Source organism: Mesocricetus auratus, unplaced genomic scaffold, assembly GCF_017639785.1.
Source record: "Mesocricetus auratus isolate SY011 unplaced genomic scaffold, BCM_Maur_2.0 Super-Scaffold_6730, whole genome shotgun sequence".
NCBI classification, from domain to species: domain Eukaryota; kingdom Metazoa; phylum Chordata; class Mammalia; order Rodentia; family Cricetidae; genus Mesocricetus; species Mesocricetus auratus.
In genome coordinates, this window is record NW_024429184.1 from 102,366,993 (window position 1) to 102,386,108 (window position 19,116).

The window sequence follows — 19,116 nt, forward strand, 5'->3', positions numbered from 1 at the left end:
ATACAAGGTAACTTTATAGCGAGTGTTAACCTTGCCCAGTGCTGCTAACATTCTTTTTTTCCTTCTGGGTTCTGGGCAAACATCTTAGAAAGGAAGCTGTTTAGCTAGAATGGAGTTAGTTCAGTACATTTTCTTTACTGTCTTTGCTACAAAGGAAACCCTTGGCTCACTTTGCTGTCCTGGAAAAGTGACATCCCAGGACTCACGGAACAGTGTCTGGATGGCACCGGCACAGTGCCTGGCATTCAGCTGCTAATTCATGTAACATATTCACAGAGGGCTTACAACGTGCCTGGGGGCTGTTCTGGGCAAGGGCCTGGCCCTTCAAGGAGCTGAGATGCTGAGCAATAAATGAAGGATGTGCACAGCGACATGATGTTCAGCCACACACACTCAGTGTCCACAGTACAGCAGATCAGACACGGAGTCTGACAAGGGTGTTAGTGTGCAGGGAAGGTCTCCCCGAGGATAGAGGCAGGGAAAATGGTATCTGAGTTGATAGTTTTAAGAAATATAAAAATATGCATCCCTCATCGAGATAAAATTCTGTTGGTAACCAGTGGAAAAGCAGCAGGAAACATGACTTAAAAGGAGAAGAAAAACCAATGACAGACACTGACTCAGAAGAGATGGAAGACTCGTGGATAAAAGCATTCATTAACATTTATTGTTATGAAGTAATTTCTTACTTTCAAGACCCCGGATGAAAGGCTAACTGTTAAAAGGAGATGGGGAAGCCATAACAGAAAACCCAAACTACAGGCATGGAGCTTGTTTATGCCATCACTAATGTCTGTAATGAAAAATACACTAGATATAATTAATAACAGACGAGAGAGAGAGAGAGAGAGAGAGAGAGAGAGAGAGAGAGAGAGAGAAGAGGAGGAAGAGGAAGGTTAGTGTTGTTGAGAATCTGTAATAGAAACTATCCAACATGAAATTGTCCAGACAGGAGAGGTGGGGGGACTTAAAAATAGAAACAGTATCAGTGAACTATGTGTGATAACTAAACAGAAAAATGCATCCATAAACTTAAAAATATAAACGAACAAATCCAACTCAATGAAGTATTTCTCTGTCTCTCTCTCTTTCTCTCTCAGGAAAAAAAATAGAACAGCAAATCAAAGGCATAACATTGTTCAAAGCCAGTAGGACAGAGAAAGTCTCAAATGCAGCAGAGAAAACATAGATACTACCCAGAAAATAAATGAAGCAACTATACTATTATATGAATAACCAAGATTTAATGTATACATGAGTATGTCAGCTGTATGTTAAAAGGTTTGACTTGACCATCTGTGCAAACATACTCCAACTCTTTACTCACAGCCAAAACATTTAGTTCTCACACCAGTCCTACATCTGGCACCAGCTTCCCCACCTGGCAGGTAAGGCAGGGTGCATAACTTCACTGCCCCTTCAATCTACAACTTAGCTCAGCAAGTCCCAGACCAGTGAACAGACTCCTCTACACAGCCCCGGGCCTCCTACTCGGAGTGGGGAGAAACCTGGAAGTATTCTGCAGTGAAGACAGCATCTTCCATCAACGGCTCTCAATGTCTTCGTTTCTAGGGAGTATTGCAGGAGCAAAGAACTTCTGGGGGGGGCATATGGCCTGTACTCCAGGGTTGGGGGCACATGGCCTGTACTCCTGGGAAGGGGGAGCACATGGCCTGTACTCTGGGGTTTGGGGCACATGGCCTGTAGTCCCAGCTACTTTTAGCTTTGTTCCTCTCAACTCTCTGCAAGGGTTAGGAAGTACACTTAAGACCCAGAAAACCTAGCTCTGAGAACTTAAAAGACTGGAGTCGTTTCCAATTCATTCTCTCTGACTATGGCTGTGGTTCAAGATGTGAGCACTCCTGTGCCAACCACCATGCCTTGTGCCTGAAGCCATGCTTCCCGCCTTGATGGTGACAGATGCTTACTTTACTGATTTAAGTCTCTGGAACCATAAGCCCAAATGAACCCTTCTTTCTATAAGCTGCCTTGGTCATGCTGTTTTATCACAGCACTAGAAAAGTGACTAAGACAAACACCCAATCCAGGCTACACACACATGCTGTACCACATACAGAAACACCCAATCCAGGCTACACACACATGCTGTACCACATACAGAAACACCCAATCCAAGCTACACACACATGCTGTACCACATACAGAAACACCCAATCCAAGCTACACACACATGCTGTACCACATACACAAACACCCAATCCAAGCTACACACACATGCTGTACCACATACAGAAACACCCAATCCAGGCTACACACACATGCTGTACCACATACACAAACACCCAATCCAGGCTACACACACATGCTGTACCACATACAGAAACACCCAATCCAGGCTACACACACATGCTGTACCACATACAGAAACACCCAATCCAAGCTACACACACATGCTGTACCACATACAGAAGCCAGATCTCTCTCTTTTTTTTTTTTCCCCATCCCTCAGAAGCCAGATCTCTTGACGGAGGCACAAATCACTTATCAGATGTTTTCAGTCTGATAGAAGCATTCTTTTTTCTCTGATTGGAGGTGACATGCTTTGGGGACGTGGGGAATTTCTCTTGACTGTGTTAACTGAGGTAGGAGGACACACCCACGTTGGGGAGCAACACTCCCGAGACAGCAGATCCAAGGACGTGTAGAACGGAGAAAGTGAATTGAGCACTAGGATGTATCCACCCTCTCCATGTTGTTATGGTGTTTTGGGGTGTTAGCTTTGTTTTGCTTGCTTCTTTAGACAGTGTCTCTCTGTGTTGTCTTGGAGCTGTCTATGTAGATCAGGCTGGCCTTGAACTCACAAGTGTTGGGATCAAAGGTGTGCACTGCCATGCCCAGCTTTTCTCTGTGTTCTCGACTGTGATACAGTGTGACCAATTTTCTTGTTGCAGTGACTGCCCTGACCAGAAGGACTGTAGACTAGAATTCTGAGTCAAATAAATCCTTTCTCCTTTAAGTTGCTTTTCCCAGGATATTTTATTACAATAACAGGAAAAGAAGGACATACTTTGCAAAACTTGGGTGTAGGGCTCCAGAAACGGCTCAGTGGTTAAGAGCACTTGCTATTCTAGCTGAGGGCCCGGGTTTGTTTCTCAACACCTACATTAGACTATTCAGAACCACCTGTAACTCTACTTCTGGAGGATATGATGCCCTCTGCTGGCATACCCAAGAACTACATGTATATTTTACTCAATATATTCAGAAACATACAATGCAAATAAGTAAATCTTTAAAAGTTTAAACTAACATTTTGAAATATTTTAAATTTGTTTATTTATATTTTTATATGAGTGCTCTGCATGGATACATGCATGCCAGAAGAGGGCATCCGATCTTATTATAGATAGATGGTTGTGAGCCACCATGTGGTTGCTGGGAATTGAACTCAGGACATCTGAAAGAGTACCCAATGCTCTTAATCGCTGAGTCATCTCTCTAGCCCATTTCAAAATATTTCATCATTGACTTCCAGTATAATTTCAAAGATATTCTCACAAAAAAAGAAAATACAGCTCTGGCGTGTTATAAAGGCCTCACTTAGGAGACAGACGCTTCCCTTTAAGGAAATACATTTATTTTTCAGTTTGGACTCCACTGACTTACTAATGCTCCCCCTCTACATTTCCAGCCCACTTTTGATTGCTCACACACACACACACACACAGTAGTGGCAACTGCTCATTACTGTACTCAGCTCTTTGACTAGACGGATACAGCACGGAAGGCCATGATTTTCCATAGCAGGTTGTAGAATTGTGAAAGCCTTGCCGGTGGAAAAAATGTGGCGGGTTCTGTGCTGTTAGGGGTCTTCCCTGCGTGTCTGCACGCGTGTCTGCTTCTCACGCTTTTTCTTCCTTTTCGTCCCTCTCTGCTGTTTTGTTCTACTCTGGTTTGTTTTGTCCGCCTGGTTACTTTCTAAAGAGAGAGAAAGGAGATGTGGAGCTGAATGGGTTGGGAGGTGAGGATGATCAAAATACATTGTGTTAAAGAAAACATTTCAATAAAAAGAAAGGAAAAAGAAAGAGACCGTGGGAGGAAAAACATGCAAAAAGACATGACTTTAACTGATGTAGATAAAGCCTTTGAAAAGGGGAAAATGACATAACAAGCAGAAGAGATGAGACGCACTGGCAAGGAACAAGAAAGGAGAAACTTGAGCAGCTGGAGAGACGGCTCAGTGGTTGTGAGCACTGGCTGCTCTCCCAGAGGACCCAGGTTCAATTCCCAGCACCCACAAGTGGTTCACAACCATCTCTAATCCCAGTCCCTGGGGATCTGGTACCCTCTTGTGACACCAGGAACACATGTGATATGTATGCATCCACATATGTAAAATAAATACAATTTCAATTAAAAGAAAAGGAACTGAGTCGGGCAGCGGTGGTGCATGCCTTTAATCCCAGCACTCAGGAGGCAGAGGCAGGCAGATCTCTGTGAGTTTGAGACCAGCCTGGTCTACAGAAGTTAGTTCCAGGACAGCCTCCAAAGCTACAAAGAAACCCTGTCTCGAAAAAAAAAAAAAAAGAAAAAGAAAAAAGAAAAAAGAAGAAAAGGAACTGGGGTGTGAATTTCCTCTTGACGTGATTGACCATCAAAAGACACTGCTAAAAAGCTGCCAAATGCAGAAGAGAGGTTTCTAAGCATATATACATATAATATATATTAAGTTATATATATACTTAGTATATATTATGTAATATATAATACATGCATACTACACACATACATATAAATTACACATATATGCTAACTTTCTTTTAAACTTGAAGGAAATTACATTTTGAGCAAGAGGGCTCAACAGATCAAGGCGCTTGATCAAAGCACAGACCTGGTGACCTGTTAGACTCCCAGAGCCCATGTAAAAGCGGGAAGAGTGGACCACCTCCACAAAGTAGTCCTCCACGCAACACACACTCAAAGACAGACACAAGACTAGAGAAAAGGGCAAGATTACAAACGCCTGTGAAATGAAGCTCATCCTTGTGGTAAAAGCTGAGCGAGGAAGGGAAGAAAATACACGGATGGCAGTCGAGCTCAGTTCACTGTGGGAAGGGCCGGGGAGTCAGCTTGAACATTGAGATAGCAAGCAATGAAGAGGGATACGCGTTACTGAGAGCTGTGACGCTTCAATCCCCGGTTCTCTGGGGCCCTGGACACATCTTATTTTTCCTCTGTACATATTTTGCTTTCAGACATCATAATAATTATGCCACTTGGGTCAAACGTCTGAAATGTTTCTGTAGAGGCAAGGAAAGATTTTTCTTGAGCTTATTGATATTTGTGGGACTGCCAGATTATACATAGATACACTTTCACAACTTCAGGTTTTCCATCTTAAACCCTCATGGTGATTTTAGCGGTTGCCTTTTGACTGATTATTTGATTATGAAAGTCTTCGTTTTTCTTCTTCTTTTAAGCCACATCACCAGTATGACATAAAACCAATCAATCAATTCAGTGAAGGGAAAAACACATCCAAACCCGTCAGGTCATACGCATTATTGCCTGCATAGTTTTTCATTAGCTTCAATATCATGTGACTTTGACTTAGATACTCAATGCAGTGTGAATGCTGCTTGGGCCTTGCTGGCTTGAGCTGTGTTAATAAATCGTATCTGTTAAACAATGAGCCATTTCAGAAAAGAGCTGCTCTATGAGCCTTCCCATTCTCTGTTAGGTCTACTCTGAAAGGATGAAGACACATTTTATCTCCACTACTTACTAACTGGGCAAATCTCTAAATACCAGTGACACAGCATCCTCACTGGTGAAATAGGAATGACAAAACAGTACTCTTGGCAGAGCATGCTAGGGAGTACATGCTTTGGTCGTCTGCAGCAGGAGGGGAATTATTGCTGATTATGAAGAGGCAGACAACATTCCCAGAAGGAAGCGGGGAATAGTTTTCATGGGCTTCTGAAGACACCCTGCCCCAGCTTGTTACACAAAGAAACAAGAACCCATCTTTCTTCTCACAGACCACTTAGCTACAGATTGTACCCCCTGATCACAGGCCCATGGCTTGCGAGGGGAAAAATAACAACATTTTTTAGTTGCTTCCAAACCTTGCAAAACCTGTAATTTACCCACTGAACCTTGATACCACAGCCGCCTCCTCCTTAACCCTCCCCACCCTGCTGGACACTGCCCGTACAGAGCTGACTCACGCTTCAGGCTTCCAGACTGACTCCCTCACCTGTCCTGACAGCGTACAAGTTCAATTCCACCAGTCTTGTAGAGCTTGCATGATTTTTCATGTTTCCCCTAAAACAAGAGTATCTAAATGGCAGTTATATCAATGTGAAATGTGGTCACAATTTCTACTCTCAGCATTACCAAATCTACTCTCATGGACTATTAAGACTATGTGGCAGCCGGGCGTTGGTGGCACATGCCTTTAATCCCAGCACTCGGGAGGCAGAGGCAGGCGGATCTCTGTGGGTTCGAGGCCAGCCTGGTCTACAGAGTCCAGGACAGCCTCCAAAACAATACAGAGAAACCCTGTATCGAGAAACCGGAAAAAAAAAGACTATGTGGCAAATAAGATGTAGTGTTTTAGAATTTTTGTTCAGGAAAAAATTTTAAGAGGAACATACAATGGTGTTTTAAGAAAGCATCTGTAATAGCAACTGAAGGAGTTATCTGTAATACCATCTGTATTACATCTGTACATCTGTACATCTGTACATTTGTAGTACCAACTGAAAGAGCCAGAAAAATATTTATCCAGACCTTTATGTTGACCATAATATAAATAAATATAAATAAAAGACAACAACAACAAAAATAGCTCACAAGGCTACTTGGGTGGTAGGGTTACTAATGATTATAATTTTCTCTAAAATGTAAATTTGTACCAGAGCACATATTAGTATTATAAGGAAATAGGTGATAAAATTCCTGCCTTTTCAACTTATACTAACATAAAAATAATAAATGACAATTACTCATTCAAGAAAACTTTCCCATATAGGTTCTAGCTATGCAGCTCAAGCTGGCCTCAAAATCATAATCCTCTTGCCTCAGCCTTCCAAATTGGAGATATTCGTGTGACCCCACATCAGGCTTCAATTGCTGCTTTTTAATACACATATATGTTGCTTATTTATTCATTCATTCATCTTATCTTATTTATTCATACATTCATTTCCATGGACATTGATTGAGCTATGCCCAGGCATTCTACCCTGTCACATAAAAAAGCTGTAGCTAACACATGTTATAAATTGTTTTGGTTACAATTTTAGTATTTAATTTCTGGTGTAATCATCATGAATGCTAAGCCTATGGGGTGGCTAGAAAGGAAATACAAAAAAAACCTATTTGATGAAAAGACCTCCTATGCTCAGTGATCAGCAGAACTATCACTGGGGAAATGACAATATTACCAAAATCAATATGCTGATTCAATGCAACCCCCATCAAAATCCATGATACTCTTTACAGAACTACAACAATCCTAAAATGTATATGGAAGAATAGTCCATAATAGCCAAAGCAACAATACCTGATCTCAAGTTATACCACAGAGCCATAGTGACAAAAGCATAATCCTGCCATAGCTATAGATATGCAGACTTGTGGACCAGAATAGAGACCCTAGAAGTCAACCCACACAGCTACAGGTATCTAATTTAACAAAGATGCCAAAAACATACTTTGGGAAAAAGACAAGAGACTTTGACAAATGGTTGCTAGTGAAACTTGATATCCATATCTAGAAGACTGGAGGAAAAAGTCAAGGGCTGGAAAAAAAGCCCAGCAGTTAAGAGTATGCTCACATCTTCCAAAGGGCCCGTATTCAGTTCCCAGCACCCACATCTGGCAGCTGACCTCAAAAAAAGAGGTTTGTCAACATTCTTTGCAAAACAACAAATGTAGGACTCAAAGCAATGTTACTATTAAAACATTAATGGTATCCCCCCAAATCCACTCTCCAGGTAGTTAAAACAACACAAAATATCCCATAGCACCAGTGTAAAGAGTTAGTTTTAATGCCAGCCTAGCATTGAAAACCAGCTTTGCCCCAAATGTGCACAAATGACAATACTGATATTATCCCATAGTGGAGATCTATAGTCAATGGGAAGCTGTAGCTCTTATGCACAATGGCTGGGATTAAATCGTGTGTCTTTCCTTACTTTATTCCATAGCCCAAGGCAGTAGATCCATGTGACTGTGGACTGGATCCTTCAAAATTAAAACCAAAATCCCCTTCCATCTGAATACTTCAGGGAGTTGTTACACTACCAGGAATCTGGCTACCACAGGAAGACAAACTGGAAAGAACAAGAAAACGCCTCACTGTAGTCCAGCCATCTTACAGTAAAAAGTGAAATAAGTTACTTTTGTGAGAAAGCTTAAATCCAAATGGATCAAAGACCTCAACATAAAGCCAGCCACACTGAACGTGTTAGAAGAGAAAGTGGGAGGCACCCTTGAACGAATTGGTACAGGAGACAGCTTCCTGAACATTACTCCAGTAGCACAGACACTACAATCGACAATTAATAAATGGGACCTCCTGAAACTGAGAAGCTTCTGTAAGGCAAAGGACACAGTCAGCAAGACAAAAAGGCAGCCCACAGATTGGGAAAAGATATTCACTAATCCCACATCTGACAGAGGGTTGATCTCCAAAATTTACAAAGAACTCAAGAAGCAAGGCTCCAAAACACCAAAGGATGTGACCAAAAAGTGGGCTGCAGAACTAAATAGAGAATTCTCAGTAGAGGAGTCTAAAATGGTTGAGAGACACTTAAGAAAGTGCTCAACATCCCTAGCCATTCTGGAAGTGCAAATCAAAACAACTCTGAGATACCATCTTACTTCTGTCAGAATGGCTAAAATCAAAAACTCCAATGACAATTTATGCGAGGATGTGGAGAGAGGGGAACACACTTACACTGCACATATGTGTGTATTCACGTACATACTCCACAAGCACTGCATAGGCATGTGCAAAATACCCATATACATAAAATAAAAATAAAAAATCCTAAAATATGCACTGTGTACTGTTCAGGAGCATCTAAAATCTGTGTAAGTCACTTTGAAACAAGGCCTCTTATTAAAAGGCAACTATTAGACTTAATCTTGCTTGGAGGAAACTACATGAAGCTGTGGAGAGAGCATCCAGAGTCAGACACCACTGGCACCACATGTGACAGGGCCTGATGCTTGTCTTGTCTCCTTGCAGTAGTAACATCTGATGTCTTAGGGCTGGTGGCCGAGAAGACCAATAGGGAAAGCCCTGGTACACAGACAGGCACACGCCCAGAGTCTCAACTCATTCTAGAATCCCATGGGATAGGAAACTAAGTGAAGTCAAAGGTGATTGACAGTTTTATTTTTCTGATTATCATAAAGTTGGGGGATGCTCTGTCTATTTCTGAGCAGCAACACTCTCACTAAAACCCACAATTCCAAAGGCCAAAACTTTAAGGCAGGATGGAATGCAGGTAATGGACATGAGTTATGAAAGAGGATATAAAGCTAATCAACTTTTTTGTTCTTCCTGTTGTGATTTTTCATTTTCAGCAGTGGATATGTGCCTAGAGATGCAGCCCACGGTAAAAGTGTAAGATCCATGGTGAGGCTCTACAGCTTCAGAATGGCTGTCTAACAGTGCAGAAGTCCATCAAATGCATAGGCTTGGAGTCTGGTTGATTTTGATATGCGATGGTTTTATTTGCAATTATTTTTCTTGCTTTGCTTTTAGAGACAAGTGTTTCTCTGTGTAGCCCCGGAGCTCACTGTGTAGACTAGGCTAACCTTGAACTCAGAGATCTGTCTGCTTCTTCCTCCCAAGTGCTAGGGTTGAAGGCAGGAGCCACCATGCCCAGATTATTTTTGCACTTAAAAAATAATTTATTTGACAAAAGCTCTTTAATCCCCCTCTCTCTCTTACACACACACACACACACACACACACACACACACACACACACACATGTTACATATGTATGGATGGATGAATAATTTCATCTCAAGCTTAGGTGGCTGAGAATTACTTGTTTCATTCACAGCCCCTTTCTGTAGACACTGGGACAATGAGAGTCAAGACTGTGCTGTGTTCTCTCTGACTGAACTTCCTGTCTTTATTGGATCATGGGAAGGGAAGGCTGCTTGCAAACAGCTACAAAAAGACTCTCTTAGACTTACCCTCCAGTGCTTGGCTCTGGAAGACGGGCAGAGAGTAGGTCTTGTGCAAATTTGGGGCCACCAACACATGCAGGCCACATCTAAATCAAAGCCCCTCTGGCCCAGGTTCCTGGTGATGGGAAATCGGCTTCTGAGCTAAAATTCTAAAGTAGGGCAGTGGCAGAATGCTATTTTTATAGAATTTTATGTGCTAGTACAGGAGACAGGACCAACAAATATAAAAAGGTAAGTAATTCATCAATTGGATTTTAGGAAGTGGTTACTTGGAATGAGGGATGAGTATGGAGCCAGGAAGAAGAAACTGGGAGTGCCAGGGGACATGACGATTTCTAACAGCTCTGAAGACACAAGTGCAGAACATGAGGACACATCCCAGAATGCACAAAAACAACCCAATAGCTTGTGTTGGGTTTAAATGAACCAACCAAAAACAAACAAACCCTGTACTGCCCCACAGCTTATATCAAATTTATTTATAAAAATTTACAGCTAAAGTTCAGTTTCAAGCCAATTATTACTTCCAGATCTACATGGCCAATACCAGTGGCAAAGGGTCTGGGAGAGGAGTCAGGTTTCTAATGAGCTGGGTCTCCACATGAATCACTGTCATTCTTCATGTAGAATCAGCATTTCTAACCCATGTGCAAGAGCTGCGAGAGAGAGGAAAAGGCCACTCTGCGCGCTTCTCGTATTGATTTCTCTTACCCCAAACAAAGAGATTCTCCTCGTTACATGATATATCATAATCACTTAATTTGTCTGACTGCTTTAAAAAAGAACAATGGATTCAGGAAAAGGTGTTGACTTGCAGAAATATAATCATTCTGAGGGCTTTCTGCTCCTTGTATGGGCTGCTTTACTCTTCGTAACACACCATGTTGAGTCTCCAGAGAAATGGAACATGGGAAGCTCTAATTCAGGCATTCCCAGGAGTCCATGGGAAATCTGAAGCAGACAACTATGGGGAGGTCAGACAATGCACAAGTAGAGCAGGCTGGCCCTGCTCTGCAAGGCTCACCCCCTAGCTTAGTTCATCGGACACCACAGTTCAATCTCCTATCCTACCTGCATATAATGGATGTTTCTCTGTCTCTCTGCACAGCGACAGTATAGCAGAGAACGCCTGACAAGCACTGCCCTGTAAGCCAGTGCACACAGGTTTAAAGGAAACTTGTAGAATAAGTCTTTTTCTAGACAAACGTGGTTCACAGAATATGGAAATAATGCCTCTGACCATGATTTGTTCTCTACATGTCCAGAGTTCTGCTCCTCAGGATGGCTTTGCAGAGACTGACTTTTCTAATACTAAAATCATAGTATCATCCCAAGAGGGACAAAAACAAACAAACAAACAAAAAGGTTTCCCAAGAAGTAAGCTGCCTGGCTCTCAGGGACAGTATATCCAATTTAAATACAGTTGATGGTATGAAATGAAAGTGTTATCTGTCCTATTACGTGGCTTTTCAGGAGTCAAAGCACAAGAGTAGATTACGCTGAATGAACACCCATGAAAATGTGACAGGGAGCGGCAAGGATGTCTCAGCTGGGAAAGTACCTGCCTTGCAAGCACCAGGACATGAGTTTGATCCCTGGCACCCACACAAAAACGATGGGAATGCTTATATCCCAGGGCTGGGGAGTTGACCACAGGAGGGTTCCCGAGGCTCACTGACCAGTCAGCTTGGCCTAATTGATGAGCTGCAGGTCTTTATGAGAATCTGTCCTGAAGAAGACAGATGGTGGCCCTGGGCATGACACCTGGACCATCCTTTGGCCTCCACATGTACACGCACACACGCGTATGCATGCCCCCACACAAGTGTACTGGCACACTGATGGGGGAAGGCCTTCTGTGTATATGTGTGTCTTATTGGTTGATGGAAAAAGCACTGTTGGCCAATAGGGAAGCAAGATAGGTGGGGCTAGGAGTTGAGGAAGATTCTGGGAAATGTAGTAAAGAGTAGAGAGTAGCCATGTGATCCCAGGAAGAGAGGACACATTCGGCTGGTGTCCTCGGTAAGATAAGACCTTATAAAAATATATAGATTAGTAATTATGGGTTAGTAATTAAGTCAGAGCTAGCCATAGCAAACGGCTAACAGCTTCATAATTAATATAGTATCCTGCATGTTCACTTGGGACTGCCGCAGCTCTGGGACCAGGCTGGTGGGATGAATGCTTGTTATAGCACACAAATACAAGAAGATACACAAACACACTAACTGAACACAAAGCACAAAATGATGATTATTTCTATAATATATAGTCATATAATGTACTGATATGCTGTTTATTGCACATAGTGCCAAGCGAAAACTGAAATATAACTCCTATTTTCCATATTTATACGAAACTTGTGCTGGCTAGGCTTATGTCAAGTTGACACAAACTACAGGTATCTGAAAGGAGGAAGCCTCAATGAAGATGTCCCCATAAGATCCAGCTGTAGGATGCTTTCTTAACTAGGGATTGATGGGAGAGGACCCAGCCCATCGTGGGCGGTTCCATCCCTGTGCTGGCAGTCCTGGGTTCTATAAGAAAGAGTAGGTTAAGCAAGCCAGCAAAACAGAACCCCTCCATGGCCACTGCATCAGCTCCTGCCCCCAGGTTCTTGTCCTGTTAGAGTTCCTGTCCTGACTTCCTTCTGTGATGAACAGTGATAAGGAAGTGCACGTGAATAAACCCTTTCCTCCCCAACCTGCTTCATGGTCATGGTCATGGTGTTTCATCGCAGCAATAGAAACCCTAATGAAGACAAAACTATTATTTATTTATCGTTTTATTTTCTCCGTGTAGCTTTGGAGCCTGTTCTGGAACTCACTATGTAGACCAGGCTGGTCTCAAACTCTCAAACTCACAGTGGTCTGCCTGCCTCTGCCTCCTAAATGCTGGGATTAAAGGTATGTGCCACCACCACTCAGCTGACAAAGCTATTTTTAAAAAAGCACATTTCAATGACAAATATTGCAACATTTTAAGAAGGAATACTAACAGTATATTCATGTTTTCTAAGACTTATTAACATGAAATGATACTGTTAATTCTGTTTTTTTAAAAAAAAGCTGGGCAGGCTAGTACACACCTGTAACCTAGCAATAAGGAGACTAAGACTCTACAGGTTCAAAGTTGGCCTGGGCTTCGTTGCAAGATGCTCTCAACCAGGACAAACGAAAGCAGGCTACTAGAAGAGCAACTCTTGATTTAATAAGAGCGTGTGACACAGGTCCACTCACACAGCCTCTGTAAGGAAGAAGTAGGGGTGCGGGTGGCAGGGGGCAAATGTCTTTAAAGAATTATGAGATGGTTTTCCCCTTCTCTGTTTTTTCTTTATTGTTCTCCTTTCCAAGTTTTTCCTTCTTTTTTCTACACACAGAATACATAACACATACAGACCTTTTTTGAAAATGACTATTAAAAATGAATCATCAATCACAAAGACTACCTCCGTGTTTTCCACTTACTAGGCAGCACTACATGAAAATCACTTCTTAGCTTTGTGCTCTCTTCTAGAACATGAGGGGAGTGACCAAGTACTTTTTTACATCTTAGTATTTTACTTACGTATAACATGCAAGTAGTTGCTTTGCCAGATATATTTGTTCCAAACCTGCTCTAAGATAGAGACTGTAATCATGGGCACACATTCTGTGACATAGTTTACACAGTGCATGGACCATCAAATGCCAATTCCTCCATAACTAGGTCTCTTAGGGCTTCTCTCGCTGTGAAGAGACACCATGGCCAAGAAAACGCTTACAAAGGGATCATTTAATGGGGGCTGGCTTACAGCTTCACAGGTTTAGTCCATTACTCTCGGGTGAGAAGCATGGCAGCATGCAGGAGACACGGTGCTGGAGAAAGAGCTGAGAGCTCTGCATCCTGACCCGCAGGCACCAGAAGGAGACTGGGTGCCACACTGGGTGTAGCTTCAGCATATGGGACCTCCAAGCCCACCCCCACGGTGACAAACCACCTAATAGTGGCACTCCCTGTGGACCAAGCATTCAAACACATGAGTCTATGGGGGCCATCCAAACCATCACACTAGGTAAGCTTGCTTACCTCACAGTTTGCCCCCACCTTCAGCAGCAGCTCCTTCCAGCTAGCCGCCTTATTCTGCATCTCTCTTGCCAAGGAGCAGATGTAGTTCTCCAGGAAGGCCACCTTTATCTGCTCTCCGCCCTGCCCAACTTCCCCAGCCCATGTAACTTCTGCTGTGAAATCAGTTCAGCCTATCCAACTAATGACGTAGGTCTGTCTGTCTGACAGTGGTTCCCAGAAATGCTCAGCCACATACACACTTTCTGTTCCCATCGTGTCCCACTGGCTTCTTTTTCTTACTTCTCTCTTCTTGGCCTAGGAGGAAATCCTACAAAGCTGGTTCAAGACAACATGCCACCTGACTTCTTTACTTTCTGGACATTCTTAGCTTAGAGGGATACGCAAACTATACCAGTGGCAATTACTGCTAGCAAACACTGGCCTTCTGAGGAATGGATGGGATGGGCTAACAAGACACCACGAAAAAGATTCAGCTCCTTTTTAAGTCATTTTTTTTCTGAACTTCCCATAACCTGACACATGAGAAGAGCTCCCTGGACCCTACACAAGTGACCTGCAGAGCCAGCTTGCGAGCTAGGAGGGAATCCAGTGTGTGCGACGGTACAGACCTTGTCTCTTGCCCTTTGTCCCTCTGACACATGAAGACGATGTGACAGTGTTTTTGTTTCATTCAGTTAAGACTGTGGCATCACTTTCCTAATCCCCAAACAACTTCAAAGAGTTAATATTTCGTTGCAGCCCTAATACACTTCCTGAAATACAGAGAAATTAAATGACTAATTTTCTGGCCACAAAAACCAGCATAACTAACACCACAGAAACAAGCCTATCTCGCTGTTCTCCTGCTCCTGGTTCTTTCTGGTTGTAAGGTATGACCCCCAAATGAGTTGTGCACTTTTTTTTAAATTCAAAGATATTTCCACTTCATTAACACAATTCCTTATTTTCTACTTCTTTGTTAGCACCGAGGAGAAATTCCAGGCTTTAAGATTCAAATGACTTCTCCTAAAATCAGAGCTGGTCTCTCTCCTCTCAACATGCCCATTTACGTGAAATCTCTGAGAGTTTCTCTGCCTCCATGAAACGTGGATGCCACTGCCCATCAGGCCCATGTTTGCCTCTCTGCACAAACAGTCCAAAACAGTTTTCCTGATCTGTTTCAACTTGAAGTGTTGTCAATATATGGATTGTCTTGCTTTCTAATTCAGTGAAAAATCTAGTTTTCCATTAGTCTCTGCCTTTCTAATTTTCGATACAGTCTTACTAAATGTAATTATTAAAGGCAGATTCAAGAAAGCAATTACTGAGCTACTGGTTTGTATCTCTGAAGTCTTAATAAGTGGCAAAAAGTTGTAATTGCCCTGAGTATAAAATAAATTTTTCTATAGGACAGACATACCCAGCCTTGAGTTTGTGCACAGAGAAACACAGAATCTTTAACCTTATTTCAGCTCTACTCAGGCAATGCTGGGGGCGCACAGTAGGACCACATTCCGGAAAGACCACACTGCTCTATTTTCAGGACTCTGTGGCCTTGATAAACACCTTTGAAATATCTTTCCTCTCCCATCTGAACATATGTCAGGAAATTAGGTTAGACATTTAGCATGCATTCATCTGGCTCTTTAACTCTATGAGCTATTTACTGAATTCCTTAACCATTGAGCCATCTCTCCAGCTCCTATTTGCTGAATTCGTAATAAACACAGTGCCCAGCTCTGTACTAGACATGGGCTGAGTAATTCTAATGCACAGCTTCAACTTGATTAATTATAAAGCAATTCTGTCTCCTAATAACATAAATCAAAAAAAAATTTTAAGCCTAAGGAATAATTCTGTAAGTGGAGCCTATTAGTTACTTTCCTGCTTCTGGGAAGACACACCATGACCAAGGTAACTTACAGAGAGAAAGGTAGGACAGCAGGGAGGCATGGGAGCTGAGAGAGCACACCCCAGCTACAACCACAAGGCGGAAGAGGGAACTGTAAGCAGAAAGAGGATAAGACTCCAAAGCCTGCCTCTAGTGACATACTCCCTTCAGCAAGGCTGCACTAAGCCTCCCAAAACAGCCCCACCAACTGAGAACCATGTCCAACTGCATGAGCCCACGGGGGACATTCTCATTCAAACCACCTAACAGGGAGCCAAGTTCTTTGAGACCACCTCACTCACAGATTGAACTGTGGCACCCTCCCTCGTCCACGGTGGGATCTCTCTCAGTGTGGTTGTATTTGAAGAGAGGTCCTGTAAAGAGGTAACTAATGACGGTTGAGTAAGGCAGGAAGGGCAGAAAGATCCAACACCTCACAGGAGAAAGAAGTGGTGTGTTGGCTCCTACACCAAGGAGGCTAAAGCAAGAGCATTATGAGTTTGACAGGAAAAGCCGTACACAATAAATACAAGTTCAAGGCCAGACCAACTACATAGCAAGGTTATCTCAAAGGAGGAAGAAGAGGCATCAGAGACCAAGGATGTAGCTTTTCCAGAGCACAAAAATCTTTCCAACCCTGAGAAAGGCCTTGAAAGATAATCTTCACTGCTCTCTCTCAACGATGCCTCCTGGCTTAGGGGCAACATTCCAAACAGAACTTCCTAGCAGGCAAGATGCTTCAGTGGGTACAGCACTTGCCACGAGTCCTAAGACCAGAGTTCAATCCACAGGACCCATGTAAATGGAGGCAAGAACAGACTACAAAGTTGTCCTGCAACCTTGATACATATGCCTTAGCCCATGCATGCTCATTTACACAAATAAACACACACAACAAATAAATAAATAAATGCAAAAGTTTAAAGTAGCGTGAGTTCTGTCTTAAAATCATTTACTGGATACATGAATGTGGCTTTGTGATTTCTAGACTGCTGCTAATTAAACCTGAGAAGAACCCTCACCCCAACACCTAAAAACCCATGAGGAGCACATCACTACAGTCAAGGCTGGGAGGCATAGCCAAAAATCTGAAACCATACCCCACTGGGTTTCCTTCACATCCTCTTTCTTAAATGTCTGAGAACAGAATATGAAGCCAGAAGGAGAAAGAGGAAGAGAATAAGCACGCAAACAACATACTTACTCCTTTAATTCTGTGAAGACGTTAAGAGCCTGCATAGTGGGTTCCCAGCCAATCACCCTGGGAAGGTTTACTGTGTTCATTGGTGGAAGCCATTTTCTAAGGAGGTCGTTGCTGAATGAGGCAGAAGCCTGGCAGGACCAGGGTTCTTCTGCTCTCTGTGGCCATCTTAGGATCAGGAGAGTCATTTATACTTCAGTAGAAGCCTTCTCTCTCACAGAAAATGAGGTTAGCAACTGAAGCTGCAGAGATCCCAATAACAGAATTAAGGCTGGCTGACAAATCTTCTGTACGGTATAGAACTGAGGCATGACTGGATGTGCCATGCAAGCAGCTAAGCCTACATCCCAAATCACAGCCAGAGGAGGCTGACCTGTGAGCTCCCAGACACACCCCAGGCTCTGGACAGGTGAAGAGCCTGTTTCTTTAAAGCGATTCAGTAAGGGCAGAAGAGTCAGTGAGCCCAGCAATAACACGCACAGAGTTTGAGGTACAGGGCTGTGATGTAGCCCAGCAGTTAGACCTAGTGCATACGATGCCCATTGCCACACGGGGCATATGGGGGCCTATATGTCTGTAGCCTGTCTATCTGTACACTGTTGAAAGTGCCTAGAAGGCATGAGTGGGAACAGAGAAAACACTTGAGGCCAGTTTTATGGGAAAGCAGGGTGGGAATGACTGATAACATCCAAATCAGAGGTCTCCATGAAAGGGCTAGCGGTGACCTCCCTCACACCTCCACCTTAACCGAGTGACAGCTGGCGGGAGCCACCCACCTTGGTACCTTCATCTGCAACCGTTACATTTATTTAGCTTTCTTCTGCTCAGTTGCTTGCTTTGCTCTCTCACAGAAGCCAGCCTGCCCCTCACACTCCGGCTGTGCCCTGCAGCCGTCTAGGAAGTGACTCTAATTTGGAATTTCTCTCCCTGTCCTTACATCATTGACCCTGAAATGAACAAGAAAAGAACTTCAAAAGAAACTATGGAAACCAAAGACTAGACATAGGGGAGGGGGCTGTGCAAAGAGAAGCAGCCCAGGAGATTAACTTGGGTGGGGAGGTCTCAAGACAACGGGAACAAAACACAGAACACCTAAAACCCTTGGGTAGGTGGGGTGGGGGTGGGGAGATTTGATTTCCGAAGTAACTTTCTATTAGATTATTTCTTCTCATTCTCAAAGTGAACCTGATCTCTGGTGACCTTAACGCCCCACATCTCTCTTGACAGCTCCTACTCCTTCAGGTAAACAGTGGTTTACTATTTCCAGAATAAACTATCTTTCTGCCTTGAACCTATATGCTCTCTTGCCACCTGGCCCCAGAGCTGCGTTCCTTGGTGAAAAACATGCTCTCCAACCAACACTTTGTGGGAGAGAACCAATGAAATCCAGTCTCACTGCTTCTGGGCTGGAAAGATGGCTCCGTTACTGAAGTGCTTGCTTTGTAAGCACAAGAACCTGAGTTCAGTCACCAGAATCCACGTGAATATCAGGATGCTGGCACTCGCTTGTAAGGGGCAGAGATGGGCAGATCCCTGGCGGGTGCTTGCCTAGCCTACGTGGCAAGCTCCAGGTCAGTGGGAAAGCCTGTCTCAAAAAACAAGACTTCTATCACTCTTGAGGAGCAATACCTGAAGTTCTCTGTTTTCTGTTCTCTGTTCTTTGTTCTCTCTCTCTCTCTCTCTCTCTCTCTCTCTCTCTCTCTCTCTCTCTCTCTCTCTCTACACACACACACACACACACACACACACACATACACACTCACTTACTTTAAAATCCTGTCATTGTGACAAGACA

The 19,116-nt window shown here is 43.2% G+C and overlaps 1 protein-coding gene across 5 annotated transcripts in view; it reads right to left on the reverse strand.

Moving 5' to 3' along the window:
- Snx24 (sorting nexin 24) overlaps nucleotides 1–19,116 on the reverse strand; it is a 140,469-nt gene that overhangs the window by 61,592 nt on the left and 59,761 nt on the right. The window contains exon 1 of one of the 5 annotated variants that reach the window (XM_040741814.1): nucleotides 14,251–14,325. The exons of the other annotated variants lie outside the window; for them this stretch is intronic. Coding sequence (XP_040597748.1) covers nucleotides 14,251–14,310 — 60 coding nt within the window. The 5' untranslated portion in view covers nucleotides 14,311–14,325. Of the gene's footprint in view, nucleotides 1–14,250; nucleotides 14,326–19,116 lie in introns of those variants that run through there. 5 annotated transcript variants of the gene reach the window in all.